This window comes from Ornithorhynchus anatinus, chromosome 5, assembly GCF_004115215.2.
Source record: "Ornithorhynchus anatinus isolate Pmale09 chromosome 5, mOrnAna1.pri.v4, whole genome shotgun sequence".
NCBI lineage: Eukaryota > Metazoa > Chordata > Mammalia > Monotremata > Ornithorhynchidae > Ornithorhynchus > Ornithorhynchus anatinus.
The window spans coordinates 36,026,895-36,046,938 of NC_041732.1; the positions used below are offsets into that span (position 1 = coordinate 36,026,895).

Here is a 20,044-nt window from a genome sequence, read left to right on the forward strand (position 1 = left end):
GATGCATTGCTCTAGGGGCCCTGTGTTCCATGGAAGAGGGAGGCTGGTCCTTTCCAAAGATTGGTTACATTTTCAGGGGGACAGAATAATGAAAGGCATGTAATAAATTGGGAAGAATGGTTATATTCTATATGAGAGAGAGAAGCAGTTTTCCTGGTTTTATGACATATTTGCTAGCTGTCACGGGCCAGCACAACAGAGATCTCTCTGTTGCTTCTAGCTGTGATCCAGGAAAGCCATTTAATTTTTTTCTTTAATTTGGTTGCTCTGACCACCTTCTCCTTCCCAACTCCGTCCTAAGCCTCCAATTATGCCATTCCCTTAAAATCCCAAATACAACCCCACCTCATTGGCTATGGTGTTTCATTACCCTGAAGCCTCCAGTCTTCCTCACATGCCCTTTAATATTAGGACTTGCTCCACCTTCCCCACTGTCACCTTTGTCTCTGCCACATGGTTCCTTGTCAACCCATGCAGTCCCCAGAGCAGAGGGGACAAGACTGGATTGGTGGGGAGGAGGGAAGAAACAGCCTCGACTCTCTGTCTTATCTGCCCTGGGCCTGCCTGTCCAGCTATCTTTTGGCTTTGGGGACCTGGGAGCCTGGGTTGGAAGTCATGAAAAGGGACTAGGCTGATAAGTGAAAAAAGTAAATAAGGTCCATTGGCTGGATTTGGAGTTTCCATGTGCAGAGCTAGCACACTTATTGGGAGAAGTTGGGTGTTTGGAGAAATGAAAAAGAGGTGAACCACAAGGACACACACTGTTGCGGGGGGAGGGAATGAGGGGAGGTTGGAGCGACTAGATTTAAACAATTGTAAGTATTCAACAACAAGAGATTTACATTGTGTGATCAGTGATAGGAAGTGAATATTAATGCATTAGCCAACGTAGCTCTCTGCAGTCTCCTGTGGATCCAGACAAAATATGGGTGTTCTCTTCAGAGTAAAGACGGGGTAAGTGCTCTTTATCAGTCAGTCAGAGATTTTATACTGAGTGCTTACAGTGTATGGAACCCTGTACTAAGTGCTTGAGAAAGTATAATACAACACGGTTGGTAAACATGTTCCCTGCTTACCGGGAACGTACAGTCATGATGGGTAGTAAGACATTAAAATACATTACAGATATGTACAAAAGTGCTGTGGAGTGAATATCAAGTGGTTGTAGGGTACAGGTCCAAGTACATAGATGAATCAGAAGAGAGAGGGAGAAAGAGGAAGAAGGCTTTAGTTGGGGAAGGTCTCTTGGAGGAGATGTGATTTTTTCTCATATTTGAAGGAGGAGGGAGTTCCAGGCCAGTGGGCAGATGTGAGCAAGTGATCAGCAGCAAAATAGATGAGAATGAGGTACAGTAAATAGGGAGTTAGGCATTAGAGGAGCGAAGGGTGCAGGCTGGGTTGCAGTAGGAAATCAGCAAAGTGAGATGAGGGGAAGAAGTGATTGTGTGCCTCAAAGTGGAAGATAAGGAGACAGTAGGATAGGTCAACCCCTTGAAATGACTGGTTACTTTTCTAGGAGAACGGAATATCGGGGGGTGGAGGGCAGGGAAGAGAGTTGGCCTGGGACACCATCATCTGAGAATTATTCCCTTTAGACTATTAGCTCATTGTGAGCAGGAAACATCTATCAACTCTTATTACACCGTCCTCTCCCACACAGTAAGTGGTCAATAAAATATGTTTGAGAAAGTTTTCTTAGAGTTCTTTGTAAATAAAGTACATCCACACTACAACACACAGAGATTTTTATTTTCTTTCCCCTGAGTTCTGTATGCATTTTTATTTGTATACAAATGATTTGGTTCTAAGTCTTTTGGTTTTGTTTTACTCTGTCATTGTTTTTTGCAAGTAGTTTGTAGCAACTCCTTTGCCTCACCGTCCCTTATCAAAGTCATCTTTTCTTAAGCTAACCTCTACAAAGTTATGCAGTTGTCCACGACTGAGGTCTCAGAGAGAGATTTCACTTAATGACCATGGACTGCACCCTGTCTTGTTTCCAGCTGTCTTGCCATGGGTATTACTGGGCCCACTGTGGGCAAGAGAATGTGGATTGCCCAGAATAACCCATCTCCACTAAACAAATTAAATGCAAATTCTGTTGGCAATTATATAATATGTTTCTCATTCCCCCCCAAAATCTAAATTCTTATAGAACAAAGTAAACCCCATTCTCACCTCTGATTGAGACTTCCACCCCAAATGGCAAAGGACAAAAAGGGTGTCAGACCAAATTTTCTTGGGGTGCACTGTGGAAGATATTTCATTGCATATCAATGTCACTGAGAGACAGTCTCACTGTCAGCAGCTTCATCTTTAAACATGGACAGCTATAGACATTTATACTCTATAAGGTTTTGAAACATGATCCAAAAAAATCATGCCTAAATCCTGTTTAGTGTGAGCTGGGCAACAGGTGAGGGGAGATGTACATCCCCTTGATTCTATTTATTGCTATTGTTTTAATGAGATGTACATGTCCTTGATTCTATTTATTGTTATTGTTTTTGTCTGTCTGTCTCCCCTGATTAGACTGTAAGCCCATCATTGGGCAGGGACTGTCACTATCTGTTGCCGATTGGTACATTCCAAGCGCTTAATACAGTGTTCTGCACATAGTAAGCGCTCAATAAATATTATTGAATGAATGAATGAATTTATGAGTATATGCTGATGTAAAATATTTCCCATTTCAATAGTAGTTGGGAAGAATGCAGAAGTGGCTTCTATCTAGAAAAAAAAATGATGCTTAGAGAGGGAGTCTACATTTCATAAATTGCATTAAATATTTGGTATGTAAAACACTGGCTATTGTAGCACATTAAATGGGTATAAAAGCATTCCTTATCTAATTAGGCAACCATATGGAGACAAGTCACATTTACATAAACAAAAAGCAAAAAACCCAACTCCTTTGTGTCTCTTTTTTTAGATAATGTAATTTGTGTTTCCTGGAATTGGTTTTTTGAATCACTAGACCAGGGTATTTGCAGATCAGGGAAACTAAAAAGATCTTCCTGCAGAAGCTCCTTGAGGGCAGGGTTGATGTTTACCATCTCAGTTGTACTGTACTCTACCAAGCAGTTAGTACAGTGCTCCGCACCCAGGAAATACCATTGATTGATTAATTGTAAGGGTCATTAAGAAGGGTGCAGAGTCATCCAAGGTAGTCCTAATTTTTGGACTATTCAGTAGAGCAACAAAGATCAGCACAATCTTGCTAGGAACTGCAACATTTGGAGTGTAGGGGTGGGTGGTGAAAGTGGGAAGCAGGATGTTTTTAATTCTCCACACCATGTCCTGGGACACTGGAGGAACAAGGGCAATTTCGTTCCCCTTTTGGATCATCGGTTCCTACTCCATTCTGGGTCTTTTCCATTCTCCAGACCTCTCAGAGGAATCTGCCAAATGGCTGCTGTGTGACCTTGCGCAAATCACAACTTCTCTATCCCTCAGTTTCCTCAACTGCAAAATGGGGATTAAATACCTGTTCTTCCTCCTACTTAGACTATGAGCTCCATGCGGGACAAGCACTGTGTTCAACCTGATTAACCTGTATGTAAGCAGTGCTTAGAACCGTGCTTGACACGTAGTGAGTGCTTAAAAAATACCATAGTAGTGATAATAACTGAAGGTGTGCTTGATGCCACAAAACCCAGAATATTCCAAATGAGAGTTGGGGTGGTTTTATTTTTGTTCATTTGTTTTCTATATATGCTCTTCCTAATCATAGTCAATTTGTATCTTATGAGAAGTGGAAGGCTCAGTGCAGGGAAATGAATATATCTTTCATTTCTTGAATTCCAACAACTTAGGATATAGGTAAATCCTTTTTGAAGTAGATATATTTGATAGCTTTTTGACAGATTGTTCCACCCCAAAATAAAAAATCTGAGACTCTGGTTTTTATATCAATTAACAGTATTGATTTCCTACCTACTATGTGCAGAGCACTGTACTAAGCACTGTGAGAATAAAATAGAATTAGTAGAGATGATCCCTTTCCTAAAATGTTTGTAATCTAGTCAGGGAGCCAAACAATTAAATTAAACTACAGATAGGAGGAAGAAGAGAAAACATATATATGCATGAGTTACTGCTTAAGGAATGGGGTATGAAAGAGGCAAAAATGTGCTGTAGGAGACTGTGAGTATATAAGTATCCCTTTAGACTGTAAACTTGTTGTGGGCAGGGGATGTGTCTGTTATACTGTTATAGAGTACTCTCCCAAATGCTTAGTAGAGTGCTCTCTGCACTCAGTAAGCACTTAATAAATTCAACTGAGTGACTGACTGACAAGTGCTGCCAGGTGGCACTGAAAGGACAGTTGGCGGGATATAAAGTGGGGAGATTATAAATGAATTTGTGTCTAAAGATAGGAAGGGTATTGGTCTGTATGATCTGAAGAGGGAAGGAATTGCAGGAGCAAGAGGTCAGCGGGAGAAATGGGAATGAGGTAGAGTGAATTTATTAGCTTGAGAGAAACAAAGAGTGAACTGGGGTGTACTGGGAGAAGAGAGTGACTGGCTAAATAGGAGGAAAAATGCTGATTGCTTTAAAGACAATGGTCAGGAGTTTTCTGTTTGATTCAGCAAGGCCAGGACATCCACTGGAGGATTTGATGAGTGGGAAGACATATGCAGAAAGATATTTTCAAAATGATCTGGGCTGCAGAGTGGATTGAAGAGAGGAGATACTGGTGACAGGGAGACCAATGTGGAGGTTGATGCCATAGTTGATTTAGCAAGGTTATTTCAGTGCCTGGGCCAACATGTTGGCTATTTCAATAGAGAAGAAGGGTAGATTGTGGGGGGATGTTGTGGAGTAAGGATTGTATATCAAACTAAATACAGGGTTTGAATGAGAGAGAAGAGCCGAAGACCATGTCAAGATTGCAGACGTCAGTGGCAGGGAGTATGACTGTATGATGGGAAAATTATGTGCAGGACAGGATTTGGAAGGGAAAATTAAGAGTTCACTTTTGGACATTTTGAACTTGAGATGCTGATGGGCCATCCATGGAGAGATGTCTGGGAATCAGAAAATGCAACATTGAGAAAGAGAGAGGTCAGGGCTAGCTGGCTAGACTTGGGAGACATTTGCATAGAGGTGGTAGTTGAATTTGTGGAGCAGATGAGCTCCCCCAATGAGTGAGTGCAAATTTAAAAGAAGAGACACAAAGCAGAGCCTTGACGGACTCCCAGTTAGCAAGTAATAGGTGGGATAATGCCAGCCTAAAAGATTTGGACAAATTGGCCAGAAAGGGAATATTCTTCTGACAGTGCCAATCTGCTTGGGTAGAGTGTAAACTGGTATTTGAATAAGTGAATCTGCACATTTGTGGTCAGCATGGATTAATATTTCAACACAAATTTTTCCTTCACCTGGGGTTCTGCAGAAAGCAACCCCTGTGTGATAGAAGAGCTAGGTACACTAGATAATAAAATCAAATGGTGTATTGTATTTTACCTCCAAATAAGTGAGATTCTTTGGCCCTCTTTTCACAATTCTATATTTCAAATCAGTGTTGAACCTACTAATTGCTTTTAAAGGGCACTTATTGGGAGTTTCCTGGGGCAGTCACTTATTCCTCTGGCAGATTGTGTATATGCTCCGCTAAACAGATTACTACAACCTCTGCTTCTTGGACTTTGTAATGCATTCATGCTTCCACTTTGATATTTTCTTTATTCCAGGCCACAGTAGGCTTGATATTTACCTATACACTGTTGTTTTGCCCTCTTAATGTCTTGTAGATTTTCAGGCTGCTCAGGCATGAGTTGGTGTTAATAGTCAAACAAACAATATCATTTTCAAGAGACTCAGTTGGAAGCTTAGTTCTGATTCTGATTATTCATGCCACCGAATCTGTCTGTATTCTTTATCAGGTGACCCCTTTTGCAACAGGGTTCGTCTTTGGAAACTATTCAAGACAGTGAATGAAGGAAATAGGGGGTTTTGATGCCCACATAAAATCTTTTAATATGAATGTCATTTCCTCTAATGCATGGATTTACTAAAGCCTGCAGGGACTTGGTATTTATTGAAGATAGAAATTGGCATGAACTGTCAGTGATAAAATGAATTAATATATAATATATTTTATGAAGTTCATTGTAAATATAATTTTGAGAGTCTAGGGGGGAAAAAAACCCTGCAGTGCTATCCTAAATTTCCTCCACTTTGAGTACATTTTATCATTTTGGCTTTTTACGACTGAATGGATAGCATTTTTGTGATATAGACTATGCCCTTTTTTAGTATCTACAGTATTCTGCTTTTATTGATTCTTTGGACATGCCCATTAATTAAGCTAGCAGTAGCTTTCTATTACAAGCAGCAATTCTGGGATTTAAATTATATTAAGCTATTTGCCATGCAAATGTTTTTATTTTATTCTATATGTTTGTGTAGTTAGGGGAAAACCATTTTCAGTGGATTTAAGCTATTGTTACAAGTTTAATTTATTTTGGGCAGAAACAACATTTATGTATGGTTTGACAAATAGCCTCGTTTATGGTTCTGAGTCTTCTATTCTCCTCTACACAAAATATAATTATAGGCTGTTGTGGGTCTTTGAAGCCTAAGCCTTTTTTTGTATCTGAAAATGCCCCCAAGGAGCCTTGAAGCAGTGAAACGTCCGTTAGTCACACATTCTATTTGCCTTGTACAATTCTTGCAGTTTTTGTTCATTTACTTTACCCTGAGTAATGAGAAGTTGTATTTGTATAGACTCATTGGATGACATGAGAAGAGCCTGCTAGGTCCCAACAGGTACTCTTTTGGCTCACCCATTATCTAACCTGGTCACTGGGGTTCAGAATATAGCCTGCAGAGTTTATCTTTATGAGTATAGAATATGGAGCATGATTTTATCCGACTTTTCTTACAGCTTTTGGTGCTTCTGCGGGGAGGAAGCCATTTCACATCTTACGTATTTCTCTGGGTTACCTGAATGCAAGCTCTTCTTTTATGCTTCTTTCTGCTCCCCCCTTTAAACATTTGAATAACTGCTTATGGTAGTTTATTTTTTCCCCATAGTTAGCACAGTACTTTTTCCATAGCAGATGTGCAATAAATCCAATCACTACCAATGAGTGGAAGCCTTGGGGTTCTAAAGGTAAAACAAAGCGTTGAGGATTAAAAGATTGGGGACCTTAGGCTGGACTGACAGTGATGTTCCTCTTTTCACATAAACCTCCATGGTTAGAGAAGCAGCGTGGCTTAGTGAGAAGAGCCCGGGTTGGGAGTCAGAGGTTATGGGTTCAAATCCTGGCTCTGCCACTTGTCTGCTGTGTGACTTTGGGTAAGTCACTTCCCTTCTCTGTGCCTCAATTCCCTCATCTGTAAAATGGGAATGAAGACTGTGAGCCCCTCATGGGACAACCTGATGACCTCGTATATGCCCCAGTGCTTAGAACTGTGTTTGGCACATAGTAAGTGTTTAACAAATACTGAAAAATAACCCTTGATGCTGTCATTCTAGTGCTACTGGCAGAGTAGCCATAGAGATTGGTAACACCATGGCTGTTGGAAGCAGCATAATACAGAGGACAGAGCAAGGGTCTGGGAGTCAGAGGACCTGGATGCTAATCCCAGCTCTGCCCTCTGTCAGCTGTGTGACCCTGGGTAAGTCACTTCAGAACCTGGAAGTTAGAAGGGCAGGGGTTCTAATCCTGGCTCTACTACTTGTCAGCTGTGTGACCTTGGGCAAATCGCTTCACTTCCTGTGCCTCAGTTACCTCGTCTGTAAAATAGGGATTAAAGAGTGTGAGTTCCACGAGGGACAGGGACTGTGTCCAATTCAATTTGCTTGTGTCTACACCAGTGCTAAGTACAGTGCCTGGCACAGAGTAAGGGCTTAACAACTACCACAGTTATTATTAGATGTAGGGGGAGCTGGCGGCATCCTCAGCCACCAGGGACAGGAGGTCTTCTGAATAGGGGTGGGGTTGGGGAGGAGGAGAAGTGAAGGAAGGAAATGGAGTCAGGACTCTTGCCTTGACTGAGTGGAATTCTCTGATGTGGCTCTCCTCCAGGCTCCCTCTCCACCTTTTGCCCTTTGGCTTGCTCTTTGGCTGTTGGGGCACAGTTGGACACGGAGGGAGAGGAGTGATGGGAATCTTCCTCTTATCCCCAGTCAAAGTGACACCCAAAGTGCAGAAGTGAGCCCCAAAGCAGGTGTGACCTCTATACCATTTAAACATAAAACACACTTTTCCCTTTTCTTATGAGCTTAATGACTTCTCCCAACAAGAAAATCAACAAGGTTCCTCCCTGAGATGAAGAGCTAATGACAGGATAGTGACAAGTTCCTGTACTTAGCAATTAATCCATCAGTGACATTTACCGGTCACTTACTGTGTGCAGAGCACTACACTAAGGATTTGGGAGAGTACAGTAAAACAGAGTTGGTAGACACATTCCCTGTCCACAAAGAACTTACAGTTTAGAGAGGTAGAGAGACATTGAAGTAGATTACAGGTTTTTCCATGATACAGATATGTGCTCTGGGGCTTAGAATGGGGTAAATATTGAATAAGTAGTTAACAAGGAATGGAAAGGCAGTAGGGGAACTGAGGGGATAGTTGGGGAAGACCTCTTGGAAGAGAGGTGATTTTAGTAAGGTTTTGCTGTGGGGAGAGTTGAGGTAGGGGGCACCTATTGTATATGAAGTAGGAGGAAGTTCCAGGCCAGAGGAAGGATGTGGGCAATGGGTCAAAAATGAGATGGGTAAGATTCATGTGCAGTGAGTAGGATGGAGTTAAAGCAGCAAAGTGTGTGGGCTGGGTTGAAGTAGGAAATCAGCAAGGTAAGGTAGAAGGAGAGCTGATTTAGTTCTAAAGAGCCAATTGTAGCAGGTTTCTTGGATAACCACTGGAGGGTCCTGAAGATGTGGGAGACATGCAGCGAATGTACTTTTAGAAAAATGAATTGGATAGTAGGATGAACTAAGGACTGGAGTGATTAGAGATAGAAGGCAGGGAAGTTATCAGCAAGGCTGATGCAGTTGTCACGCTGAAATATAATAAGAGCTTAGATCAATGTGGAAGCAGTTTGGAGAGAAAGGATGGATTCTAAGGATGTTGTGAAGATAGAACCAACAGTATTGGGTGAAGATTTTAATTCATGGGTTAAATGAGGGAAAGGAATTAAGGATAAATTGAGGATAAATGATTTGAGCACTTAGTACAGTGCTCTGCACATACTATGCACTGAAGAAGAGGATAATGTCATACCATTAATGAGTTGGATAATGTCATACCATTAATGAGGAGGACAATGTCAAAGTTTCAGGTTTGTGAGATATGGAGGATGGTGGTATTGTCTATGTAGATGAGAAAGATGGGGAGGACAGAAGTTGGGCGGGAATATGAGTACTGTTTTAGACATGTTGAGTTCCAGGTGTTGGTGGAACATCCAAGTAGAGATGTCCTGAAAGTAAAAGGAAGAGGATTGGAGGGGGAGGAATCAGGTGCAAGATGTTGGGTAGGATGTTGGAGGAGACGAGGTGGAGGCAGTGGAAGTGGAGAATTCAGTTTAGTGGTACAGGGATTCCCTCTACAAACCTGGACTGATGATAGAGTTGATTATTTTGCACATTTCTCACTGTTAAAGGTTTGTTTCATTAATAATAGTAATAATATTGGTGTTTAAGTCCTTACTACATCCCAAACACTTAACTGAGCACTGGTAAGTCAGGTTGGACTCGAGCCCTGTCCTGTATCTCCATTTTTAAATAGGAGGGAGGACAGATATTTAATCACCATTTTACAGATGTGGAAATGAGGCATAGAGAAGTTGAGTGACTTGTCCAAGGTCACACAGCAGGCAAGTAGTGGATCTGGGATTAGAAACCATGTCTTCTGACTCCCAGACCCATTGCGTTTCCTCTAGTCAACTCTGCTCCTCTATTTTTCAGCCATTTTTAATATGTCTTTATGTGATGGTATCTCAGCATGGGGATCAGGAGAAGAGATGCTAGGGAGTAGAGGATTCTTAATCTGTAAAAATCGGCAGTCGTGAACATTTCACCAATAATGGCCCCAGTAAAGTTGTCTTTTAAATCCACTGTCAAGAGTTGTATTCATTTTTTTACAGACAGGAGTTGAACAGTGCATTGTGAAGGAATTTGTAATATTAGAGTTTGGGAATAATTTCATTGCTTTTCTCCACCTCACCCTGTCCTAACCTTAAGCTAGATTTTCTCTGCCCATCTTTGTCTCCAGTGGATTCCTCACCCAATCAGTAGCAGGAAACAACCACAAAATCATATATAATTGATGCTATGTTTTCTTGCAGGTTGCCAAGGTAGACATGTTCTTACTCAGCTCTCAATTTTCCTTGCAGGAAACGATAATGGGGAAACTCTCCCAGAATCCATCCCTTCAGCTCCAGGAACACTGCCTCATTTCATGCAGGAGCCTGATGATGCTTACATTATTAAGAGCAATCCCATCGCTCTGAGGTGCAAAGCCATGCCCGCTATGCAGATTTTCTTCAAGTGCAATGGGGAGTGGGTCCATCAGAATGAGCACGTTTCAGAGGAAAGCATGGATGAAAGTACAGGTAAGGTTTGGAATCATCAAAATACACATCAACCCTTCAAGTTTCATTGCTATAGGCGTGGCACTCAGCCTCTAGATTTCAGCCACAAGATCACCAAGGGGGGATTTAAATATCTTTGGAACATAGTTCTGGCTGGAGGGATATAGGATAAGAAATAGAGGCACAGAATTTTAATACTCAGGGATGAGTGAGGCTGGTTTTGCCTACCTTTTCTGGAGCGTTTTGAGACATTTTGGTCAGACTCACTCCTCTGTCAGGAAAGGAAAGCTCCTCCCAAGGGGTGGGGTTAGATTCCTGAGGCAGGAGTTAGGAGAGGGCAGTCCGTTCCCGAGGCTTTCTGTTGTGTGCTATGCCTGCCTTGCTCCCTGCCTGCTCCACTGAGACGCACCAAGAAGAGGTTTCCACAAGGTAAAGTATTTCCCTTGATTTAAGATATACCTAACATAAAATGCAAACTAGGGAGTATTACTGTGGAGGTTATCATACACAGAACTTTGTTCTCCCCTATGTACTCAAGCAAGCTTTCTGACAGTTTATGGATGATTTCTTCACTGTAAGCTCATTGTAGGCAGGAACCGTGTCTATCCACTGTTTTATTGTAGTCTCCCAAATGCTTAGTAAGTGCTGTGCACAGACTAAGCACTCAATAAATATGATTGATTGAGTGTCTTATCTAGTTCATCATCTTCACCCTGCTGACTGGAATCTCAGTGGTTTTAGATATTACAGGGTAAAACCTTGACTTTGGTATTTTCTGGCCTGAGCCTATCCAATGTGTAGGATTGATGAATTTCCAACTTTAATAATTCTTTTATTTGGAAATCCGGTTCTGCCATGATTGCCGGGCCCTCCCCAGAACTCTCCACAGGGTCCTCAGCAGAGCTTTAAATCCCATATTTCCCGACTAAATCGGGAAATCATCCTAACTCTCTGATAGCTGATTTTGGTTCTGGTTCAGGGGTTATAAAGCAGAGCAGCTTCCATTTCCTGAGGCCAAAGCCTTGGAATCTGATGTTATTGGTTTGTAGAGACTTGAGAGTTCATTTGGTCAATTTCCCTAACTCCATGAAAGAGTGAAGGAAATCACTCAGGTTTCAAATCCCTTCAGAGGATAATGTCACAATCTCAAGTGTTCTATTATTCTTGCCTGTGAGTGCTTTTTATATGCTAAGTAAGCATTGTGAGGGCTTGCACTATGCTAAGCCTTAGAGTAAATACAAGATCAACAATTAAAACACAGTAGGTAACATACAGCAGTGTTTAACAACTATGAGTGACAGGAAGGTTTTCTCTCGCTCAAACTTAAATTCCCCATTCCTCCTTCCAAACCCATTTTCACTTCTGTCTTCAGCGGTAATGAAAAGCAGCTGATGACCAGACACTCTACACCTGAAGAGCATTAGTAAATTACCCCTCAGATTTGTCTTCTCCCTGCTCAAGATCCCCATTCCCTTACATATTCCAATCTTTTATTTATGTGACATCCTCCAGCTTGCATTTAATCAATTATGGTACTTATGAAGAGTTTACTGTGTGCCAAACAATGTTCTAAGCTCCGGGGTATTAATAATAATCATTATTGTGCTTACTATGTGCAATGCACTGTACTAGAAGCAGCGTGGCTCAGTGGAAAGAGTCAGGGTTTGGGAGTTAGAGGTCATGGGTTCGAATCCCGGCTCTGCCACATAGCTGTGTGACCTTGGCCAAGTCACTTAACTTCTCTGTGCCTCAGTTACGTCATCTGTAAAATGGGGATTAACTGTGAGCCCCATGTGGGACAACCCGATTACCCTGTATCTACCCCAGCGCTTAGAACAGTGCTCTGCACATAGTAAGGGCTTAACAAATACCAACATTATTATAATTATTATTACTAAGCTCTTGGGGGAGTACACTATATTAGGCACATCCCCTGCCCACAACGAGCTAGAGGGGTAGGCAGATTTTAATATAAATAGATAGATATATACATATGTGTGTGGGAAAGGGAGGGAAGATAAAAGTAGATATGGGGTAGAAACAAGTAGATTTTTCGCTGTGGACCCTTCACCCATGTCCTGCCTCTGGCCTGGAATGCCGTCGCTCCTCAAATCCGACAGACAATTACTCTCCCTCTCTTCAAAGCCTTACTGAGGGTACATCTTCTCCAAGAGGTCTTCCCTGACTAAAACCCCTTTTCCTCTTCTCCCAATCCTTTCTGTGTCGCCTGGGCTTGCTCCTGTTGTTTATCCCCCTTCTCAGCCCCATGGCACTTATGTATACATCTTTTATTTATATTAATGTCTGTGTCTCCCCCTTTAGATTATAAGTTTATGGGCAGGGAGTGTGAATGTGCCCATATATTATTGTAGTGTGCTCTCCCAAGCGCATAGTACAGTGTTCTGCACACATCGCTCAATAAATACAATTAAATGAATGAAGTTCATCAGGTTGGACACAGTCCCTGTCCTACATGGGGCTCACAGTCTAAGTAGGAGGGAGTAGGAGATATCCTCATTTTACAGATGGGGTACCTAAGGCCGGGAGAAGTTAAGTGATTTGCCCAAGGTCATACAACCGATATGCGGCAGAGTTAGGATTGAAATCCATGTCCTCAGACTCCCAGGCCTGTGTGTTTTAAGTTAATCATCTCTCTAATAACAGTGGACCCCAAAATGTGATACAGTACTCGACTAAAAATCTGATCGGTTTGAGTGTAGTGTTGAGGACTAGTGTTCATGTCAGACAGTAATATTTACAGCTTTACATTGTGCTTGCTTTGTTAATACTAGTGCTGTTTATAATCCATTTAGTCTCTATTATGTCTCAATCTTGTAACAATTTTACACTATTGGCACTAGTCTTTTTTTTTTTTTTGCCATGCTTACAGCCGGTCTGCCATTCTCCATATTACACTGGGCTTTTCCTCCCTAAGTTTCCTACCCAACACTGGCCCTTTAGGGACACTTGGCTGTTTGTTTCTGACCACTTCTCCATCTTAGCAAGTGGATAATTCATTTTGAGTGCGTGGCCTAAGTAGAGCTAATCATTCCAGCATCACTGGAAAGAAGGAAATATAAAGTCAAAAATCAGTGAAGATGCAAAGTCAGTGTCTCTGAGGGTCGGTGTGAAGTGGGAGACAGAACAACGTCGTCGGTTGAGGGAAAGCTGAATAAAGTAGCTCAACAAAGAAGTCAGTGAAGAAAGAGACAATGAAGGCATAGGAAGGGGGCACTGCTGATCTCCCCCAGGGATCAGAAACCAAGAAAGCTACAGCTAAGTATATTGGGGCTGAACTATCAGTGGCTCTGGTTAGTTCAGAAATGGAAGACTCAAAACACCAAACTGCCCAGTGGCTCTAAGGTTCTCAAAGTTCTCTCCTTGAGGGTATCTTTGCCCTAGATTTTGAGTTGCTAATGAACTTAAAATAGAAGAATCCCATCAGTGGAAAGCGTACCAAATAAAAGATAGGAAGAACACTGAAAAATGATCAGCTGATTTTTATCATGCCACCAGCAAATCCTATATCCGTTCTCATTTAAAGACCTCTTGATAAGCACTGCAAGCCAATTTACCACTGCACCCTCTTGTAATTTCACAACATTCTGTTTTGTTATTGCTTCCCCCCCCTTTAATTTCCAGCATTGCTAGGCAACTCCATGTCTCGAAAATAGCAGTGTTGATAACATTCTCTGCTTCCTTGCAGAAGTCTCCCCTTGCCACTTAAAAATTGCTAGTAAAAATTCACATATTTCAAAGTGATGAGGGAGAGCAGAAATGCATAAATGACAGATTCTGAGGAGATTATATACCAATTTTTAAAAAATGCTGTTGTGGATGAATTTAAATTTTACAGTTACCTGTTTGAAAAGAATTTAATAAGCATAACCTTTTCTTCCAAGACATTTTGATTGAATCAATAGGAAAGAAATGTCGCTCCCTAAACATTTTTTCTTCTGTGTAGTTAATGAAAATCTCTGTCTACCGCACATTGCAATTATGTTTTCTAAGCTCTGCATTAATAGTGGAATATAAGAAAGTAGAGCAAGATGAGTGGAGGTATTACCTACAGAAAAACAATGTGTAAGAAATATTAAGGTTGGGGAATAGTTGGCCTCAGGTTTTAAAAAATGGTTAAATGCCCTTTCTCTAAATTTGGTTGTTCAGATTCAGAGCAGGGATCATATGGGTTTTTTGCTTGTTTTTATTTTTCATTTCATAGCCATTAGGTTTGTCTATTAAGTGTTATGATTTCCACTTTAATCTTGAGATGAAAATCACCATCCTCATAAGAATGACTATCCCTCTCCTGGGAGAAAGATGGAGAACCAGGCAGCCACCCACCCAAGAGCACCAAAGTAGTACAGCCATTTTAGCACTGATTGGTGAGTCTCATTTTGAGTCTAACCATTGGACAGCAGTTCCCCAACTGGGAAAGAGAAAAAGGCTTCAGAGGGTTTAGCTGATAGTTTTAGGTGGTAAGAAGCAGTGTGGCTTTTGGGAAAAAGCACAGGCCTGGGAATCAGAGGACCTGGGTTCTAGTCCCAGCTCCCCAACTTGCCTGCTGTGTGTCCTTGGGCAAGTCACTTTACTTCTCTGTGCCTCAGATTCCTCATCGATAAATTGGGGATTCAAGACTTGTTCTTCCTCCTACTTAGTCTGTGAGCATCATGTGGGACAGGCACTGGATTCAACCTTATTGTATCTACCCCAGTGCTTGACGCATAGTGTTTAACAAATACCATAATTATCATTTATTTTACACAGGATTATCCAGAATATTCCTTTCACCAGTTTGTTTTTCACTCCATTCATTAAAGTAGGAAATGTAGGAAAACCACCTTTCTTGGCCCTATTTTGAGTAAATATAAAGTCCCTTTGGCATTTTCCAGTGAAAGCAAAAATGTTTCTTTTGTTAAAAACTGCAAACCAATTTTGGTCTTTCTAATAATTCTTCCCGAAAACTTTCAAGTGAAAGAAAAAGAATGAGGATCTTAAGTTTTCATGCAATATAGGTTTAAAAACCAGAGCAGGACTTCTTTCCTGAAAAAAGCACAATTTATTGGGCATGACATTGTGTTTCCCAGTTGTGGTTCCAGAGAAGTTAAGTGACTTGTTCAAAGTCACCCAGCAATCAAGTATACTCAATAGCATTTACTGAGTTTCTACTGAGTCCAGAGCTCCGTACAAGTGTTGAAAAAGAGAACAAGGTTGATCACTCTCTGAGAGTCTGTGGCCCACAGAGGCTCACAATATAATAAGAGGGGGAAAAAGATGTGATGACAAAGAAATATGGTAATAATATGAACAACCTAAGATAAAAAAAATAAGGACAGCATTAAGAGTGTAGTCTAGTGGAATGAGCACCAGCCTGGAAGTCAGAGGACCTGGGTTTTAATCCTGACTCTGCCACTTCCCTGTTTGGTGACCTTGGTCAAGTCACTTAGAGAAGCAGCATGGCGTAGTGGAAAGAGCACAGGCTTGGGAGTTAGAGGTTGTGGGTTCTAATCCTGGCTCCATCACTTGTCTGCTGTGTGACCTTGGTCAATCCACTTAACTTCTCTGTGCCTCAGTTCCCTCATCGGTAAAATGGGGATAAAGACTGTGAGCCCCATTTAGTACAACCTGATTACCTTGTATCCACCCCAGTGCTTAGAACAGTGCTTGGCACCTATTAAGCACTTAACAAATACCATCATTATTATTTAACTTTTCTTTGCCTCATTTGCAAACTGACATTTAAATGCTTGATCCCCCTCTACTTTAGACTCTGAACACCATGTGGGGTAGGGACTGTGTCAGACCTGATTATATCATATCTACTCCTGTGCTTAGTACAGTCCTTGACACGCAGTAAGCACTTTAATAACACAAGGTTGCTATTATTATTATTAGAAGTAGTAGTAGTAGTAATAGTAGCTGGCCCTAGTACATAGAGCATGGGCCTCAGAGTCAGAAGGACCTATGTTCTAATCCCACCCCTGTCACTGTCTGCTGGGTGATGGCTGGGCTGATGGAGGGTCAGTAAAGGGAGCAAATCCAAGTGCAAGGGCAATGCAGAAGGGAATGGGAGAAGAGGAAAGGAGGGCTTACTCAGGGAAGGCCTCTTGGAGGAGATGTGCCTTCATTAAGGCTTTGAAGGTGGGGTGAATAATTGCCTATCAGATATGAAGAGGGTGGGCATCCCAGGCCAGAAGCAGGATGTTGCTAGAGGTCGGCAGTGAGAGATGATATCAAGGAATAGTGAGTAAATTGACATTTGAGCAGCACAGAGTGTGGTTTGGGTTGTAGAAGGAGAGCTGTGAGGTAAGGTAAGAGGAGTCATGGTGATTAGTGCATGAATCCCTGCCCTCAAACACAAACTTCTCCACCAAACCCAATTGCCTCACCCCCTGCATTGCCTTTGTACTACTAAACCATAGCCCTGGCTTGCTTCCACAGTACTCTTCCTCCTGCAATTATGCAGTAGAGTGCTGTGGGTGGAAATCTAAGTACCCAGATGATCTCTGCCACCTCAGATTTACCCTCCCTTTCCCCAACTCTTCACTCTCATTCGCTCACAATATTACGTCTCCCTCATCAGCTCATTGACCCAACAATTATTACAGAACTGTGTCTGCACTGAAGCCTCGTGCCCACAAACACCCCCTTGCTTGTTCCTGATGTCCTTGTCAACTGTTCGTTAAAAAAAAATTGAAACCATCAGAAAACATCTCCCCCAAAGCCACCGTCCCATCCCTATAATCTTTCTCTCATCCTTCCCAGTCTGCAATCAGGAAGAAATCTCTCACCCCCTCTTCCTGTGCCCCAATCCAAGCCTTCCTTACCTTAGAAAAATATTTGTTCCCACTCCTCTTCCTCTAAACCAAGCACCGTCTTCAGCTACTCACTCTTCGATGGCTTCTTCCCCTCTGACTTCAGTCATCCCTATGTCTCTCCATATTAAAAAAAACCTCTGAATCCCACAGCCCCCTCTCTAGGTTTTGCCCCATCTCCCTGCTTCCCTTTGTCTCCAAATTTTTCAAATGGATTGTATATACCTGCTGCAACCATTTTTCTCCTCCAATTCGCTTTTGATCCAACAAAATTCTTCTGCTTTTTTCAGTCCATTGAGAATTCTCTCTCCAAGATCACCAATGACCTTGACAATTCCAATTGACTCTGTTCTAGACTGTTTTGACCTCTTGGCTGCCTTTGACACTGTGAACCCCTCTCATTTTGAGAATGCTATCTAACGTTGGTTTTACAGATGTAGATCTTGGCTGTTTCTCCTTTAATCTCCTTTTCACTGACTCTTTTGCCTCTCATTCCCTAACTGAAACTGCCCATCAAGGCTCTTTCTTGGGTCCTCCCACCCTTTCCATTTGCACTCACTCTCTTGGGTGGGCTCATCCACTTCCATGGCTTCAGCTACCATCTCAATGGGGAACATTTCTAAATATATCTTGCTGACCCAAATCAATTAATAATATTTATTGAGCACATATCATTATCAGAATGCATTACTAAGTGCTTGGGAAAGTGCAAAGATATAATCTCTCGCCTCAGGGAACATGCAATCTGGTGAGGGAGACAGACACTGAAATAAATCTCATCAAGGACATGGTAGATACTGTTATTAGTGCACTACTTCAGTCAGTCTTTTTTTAGAAGAATGATTTTAAACTATCCAAACAGGGGTCCTTTTGGAGGTGACAAACTTGATAGGCAAGGAAAGGGGAAAACTACATAGTAGACATAACTGGTTTGCTTATACTTCCCCAAAGCCCTGAAGCCCTGTTAGATAGTATCTCCTCCAAGAAACCTTCATAGGCCTAACACTCATTCTCCCCACTCTTTTTTCCCTCTGTTGCCTCTCCCATGCACTTAGTCCCACTCCCAAGGACTTAGGTTGTAGAAGTAATAGTATTTATTAAGTGCTTACTGGGTGCAGAGCAGTGTACTAAATGCTGGGAGAAAATACCCAGGTGGGTATGAAACATGGTCCCTGTCCTTCATGGCACTCACAATCTCTACACTGTGAACTCATTGTGGGCAGGGAATATGTTGTTGTATTGTACTCTCCCAAGCCCTTAGCACAGTGCTTTGCCCCCAGTAAGCGCTCAATAAATTTGATTGAGTTGAATTAAAAGCAGGGATGATGGAACATTAAAACACAATGCAAAAAAATAAATAAAATGGACTCAGAGTTTTGGGAACATTAGAGAAGTCTGAGATCATTTTGGGGCAAGCTGGGAGCAGACCCCTTGATAATGGGAGGGAGGGCAGCAGTTACCACAGTACTTTTCTTGACAGCAATGGAAGAGTGAGAGCACGGGGGAGAAAATTTTTGCCTGGGCACAGCACTCACAGAGCATGCTTGGAGCAGGGACCCGTAGATGTTGGAGGGAAAGCAGCAGTTACTGCAGGACCTTTCTCCACAGCAATGGAAGAATCTGAGAACACATGGGAGTCGTTTTAATTCACAGCTCAATTGCACAGTCAGTCGATCATTTATTGAATGCTTACTCCGTGCAAGATACCATACTAAGCGCTTAGCAGAGTAAAATACAACAGTCACACTCCTTGCCGACAAGAAGTTTATAATCTAGAGGAGAAGACGGGAATTAAACATAAATGAATAAAATTACTGATATGTCCATAAGTGCTCAGTGACTGGGGAGGGGCTGGATAAAAGGATGAAGTCAAGGCAACGCAGAGGGAGTGGGAGAAGAGGAAAGGAGGCCTTAGGGAAGGCCTCTTGGAGGAGATATACTTTTAATAAGGCTTTGAAGGAGGGGAGAGTAATTGTTGAATATGAAGAGGAAAGCAAAAACTCCTCACTACTGGCTTCAAAGATCTCCATCACCTTGCTCCCTCCTACCTCACTTCCCTTATCTTCTCTACAGCCCACCCTGCACACTCTGCTCCTCTGCCGCTTACCTCCTCACTGTGCCTCTTTCTCGCCTGTCCTGACGTCAACCCCTGGCACATGTCCTACCTCTGACCTGGAATGCCCTCCCTCCTCACATCCGCCAAACTAACTCTATTCCCCTTTTCAAAGCCCTACTGAGAGCTCACCTGCTCCAGGAGGTCTTTCTGGACTGAGCCCTCCCTTTCCCTTTGCTCCTCCTCCCCGTCCCATCGCCCCTACTCCCTCCCTCTGCTCTACCCCCTTCCCCTCCCCACAACTCTTGCGTATATTTGTACATATTTATTACTCCAATTTATTAATGATGTGTATATATATCTATATTTATATCTATATATATAGATATCTATTATTCTATTTACTTTGGTGGTATTGATGCCTATCTACTTGTTTTGCTTTATTTTGTTGTCTGTCTCCCCATTCTAGACTGTGAGCCTGTTGTTGGGTAGGGATTGTCTATCTGTTGCCAAATTGTACTTTCCAAGCGCTTAGTACAGTGTTCTGCATACAGTAAGTGCTCAATAAATACGATTGAATGAATGAATGAGAGGGAGCATGCCAGGAGGTTGGACCTTTAGGGAAAGTAGG

General features: G+C 42.1%; 1 protein-coding gene across 2 annotated transcripts in view; it reads left to right on the forward strand.

Annotated features, from left to right (window-relative positions):
* UNC5D (unc-5 netrin receptor D) overlaps positions 1 to 20,044 on the forward strand; it is a 532,332-nt gene that overhangs the window by 281,886 nt on the left and 230,402 nt on the right. For both annotated transcript variants that reach the window (XM_029066199.2, XM_029066200.2), the window contains exon 2: positions 10,348 to 10,566. In XM_029066199.2, the coding sequence (XP_028922032.1) occupies positions 10,348 to 10,566 (219 nt within the window). The remainder of the gene's footprint in view (positions 1 to 10,347; positions 10,567 to 20,044) is intronic.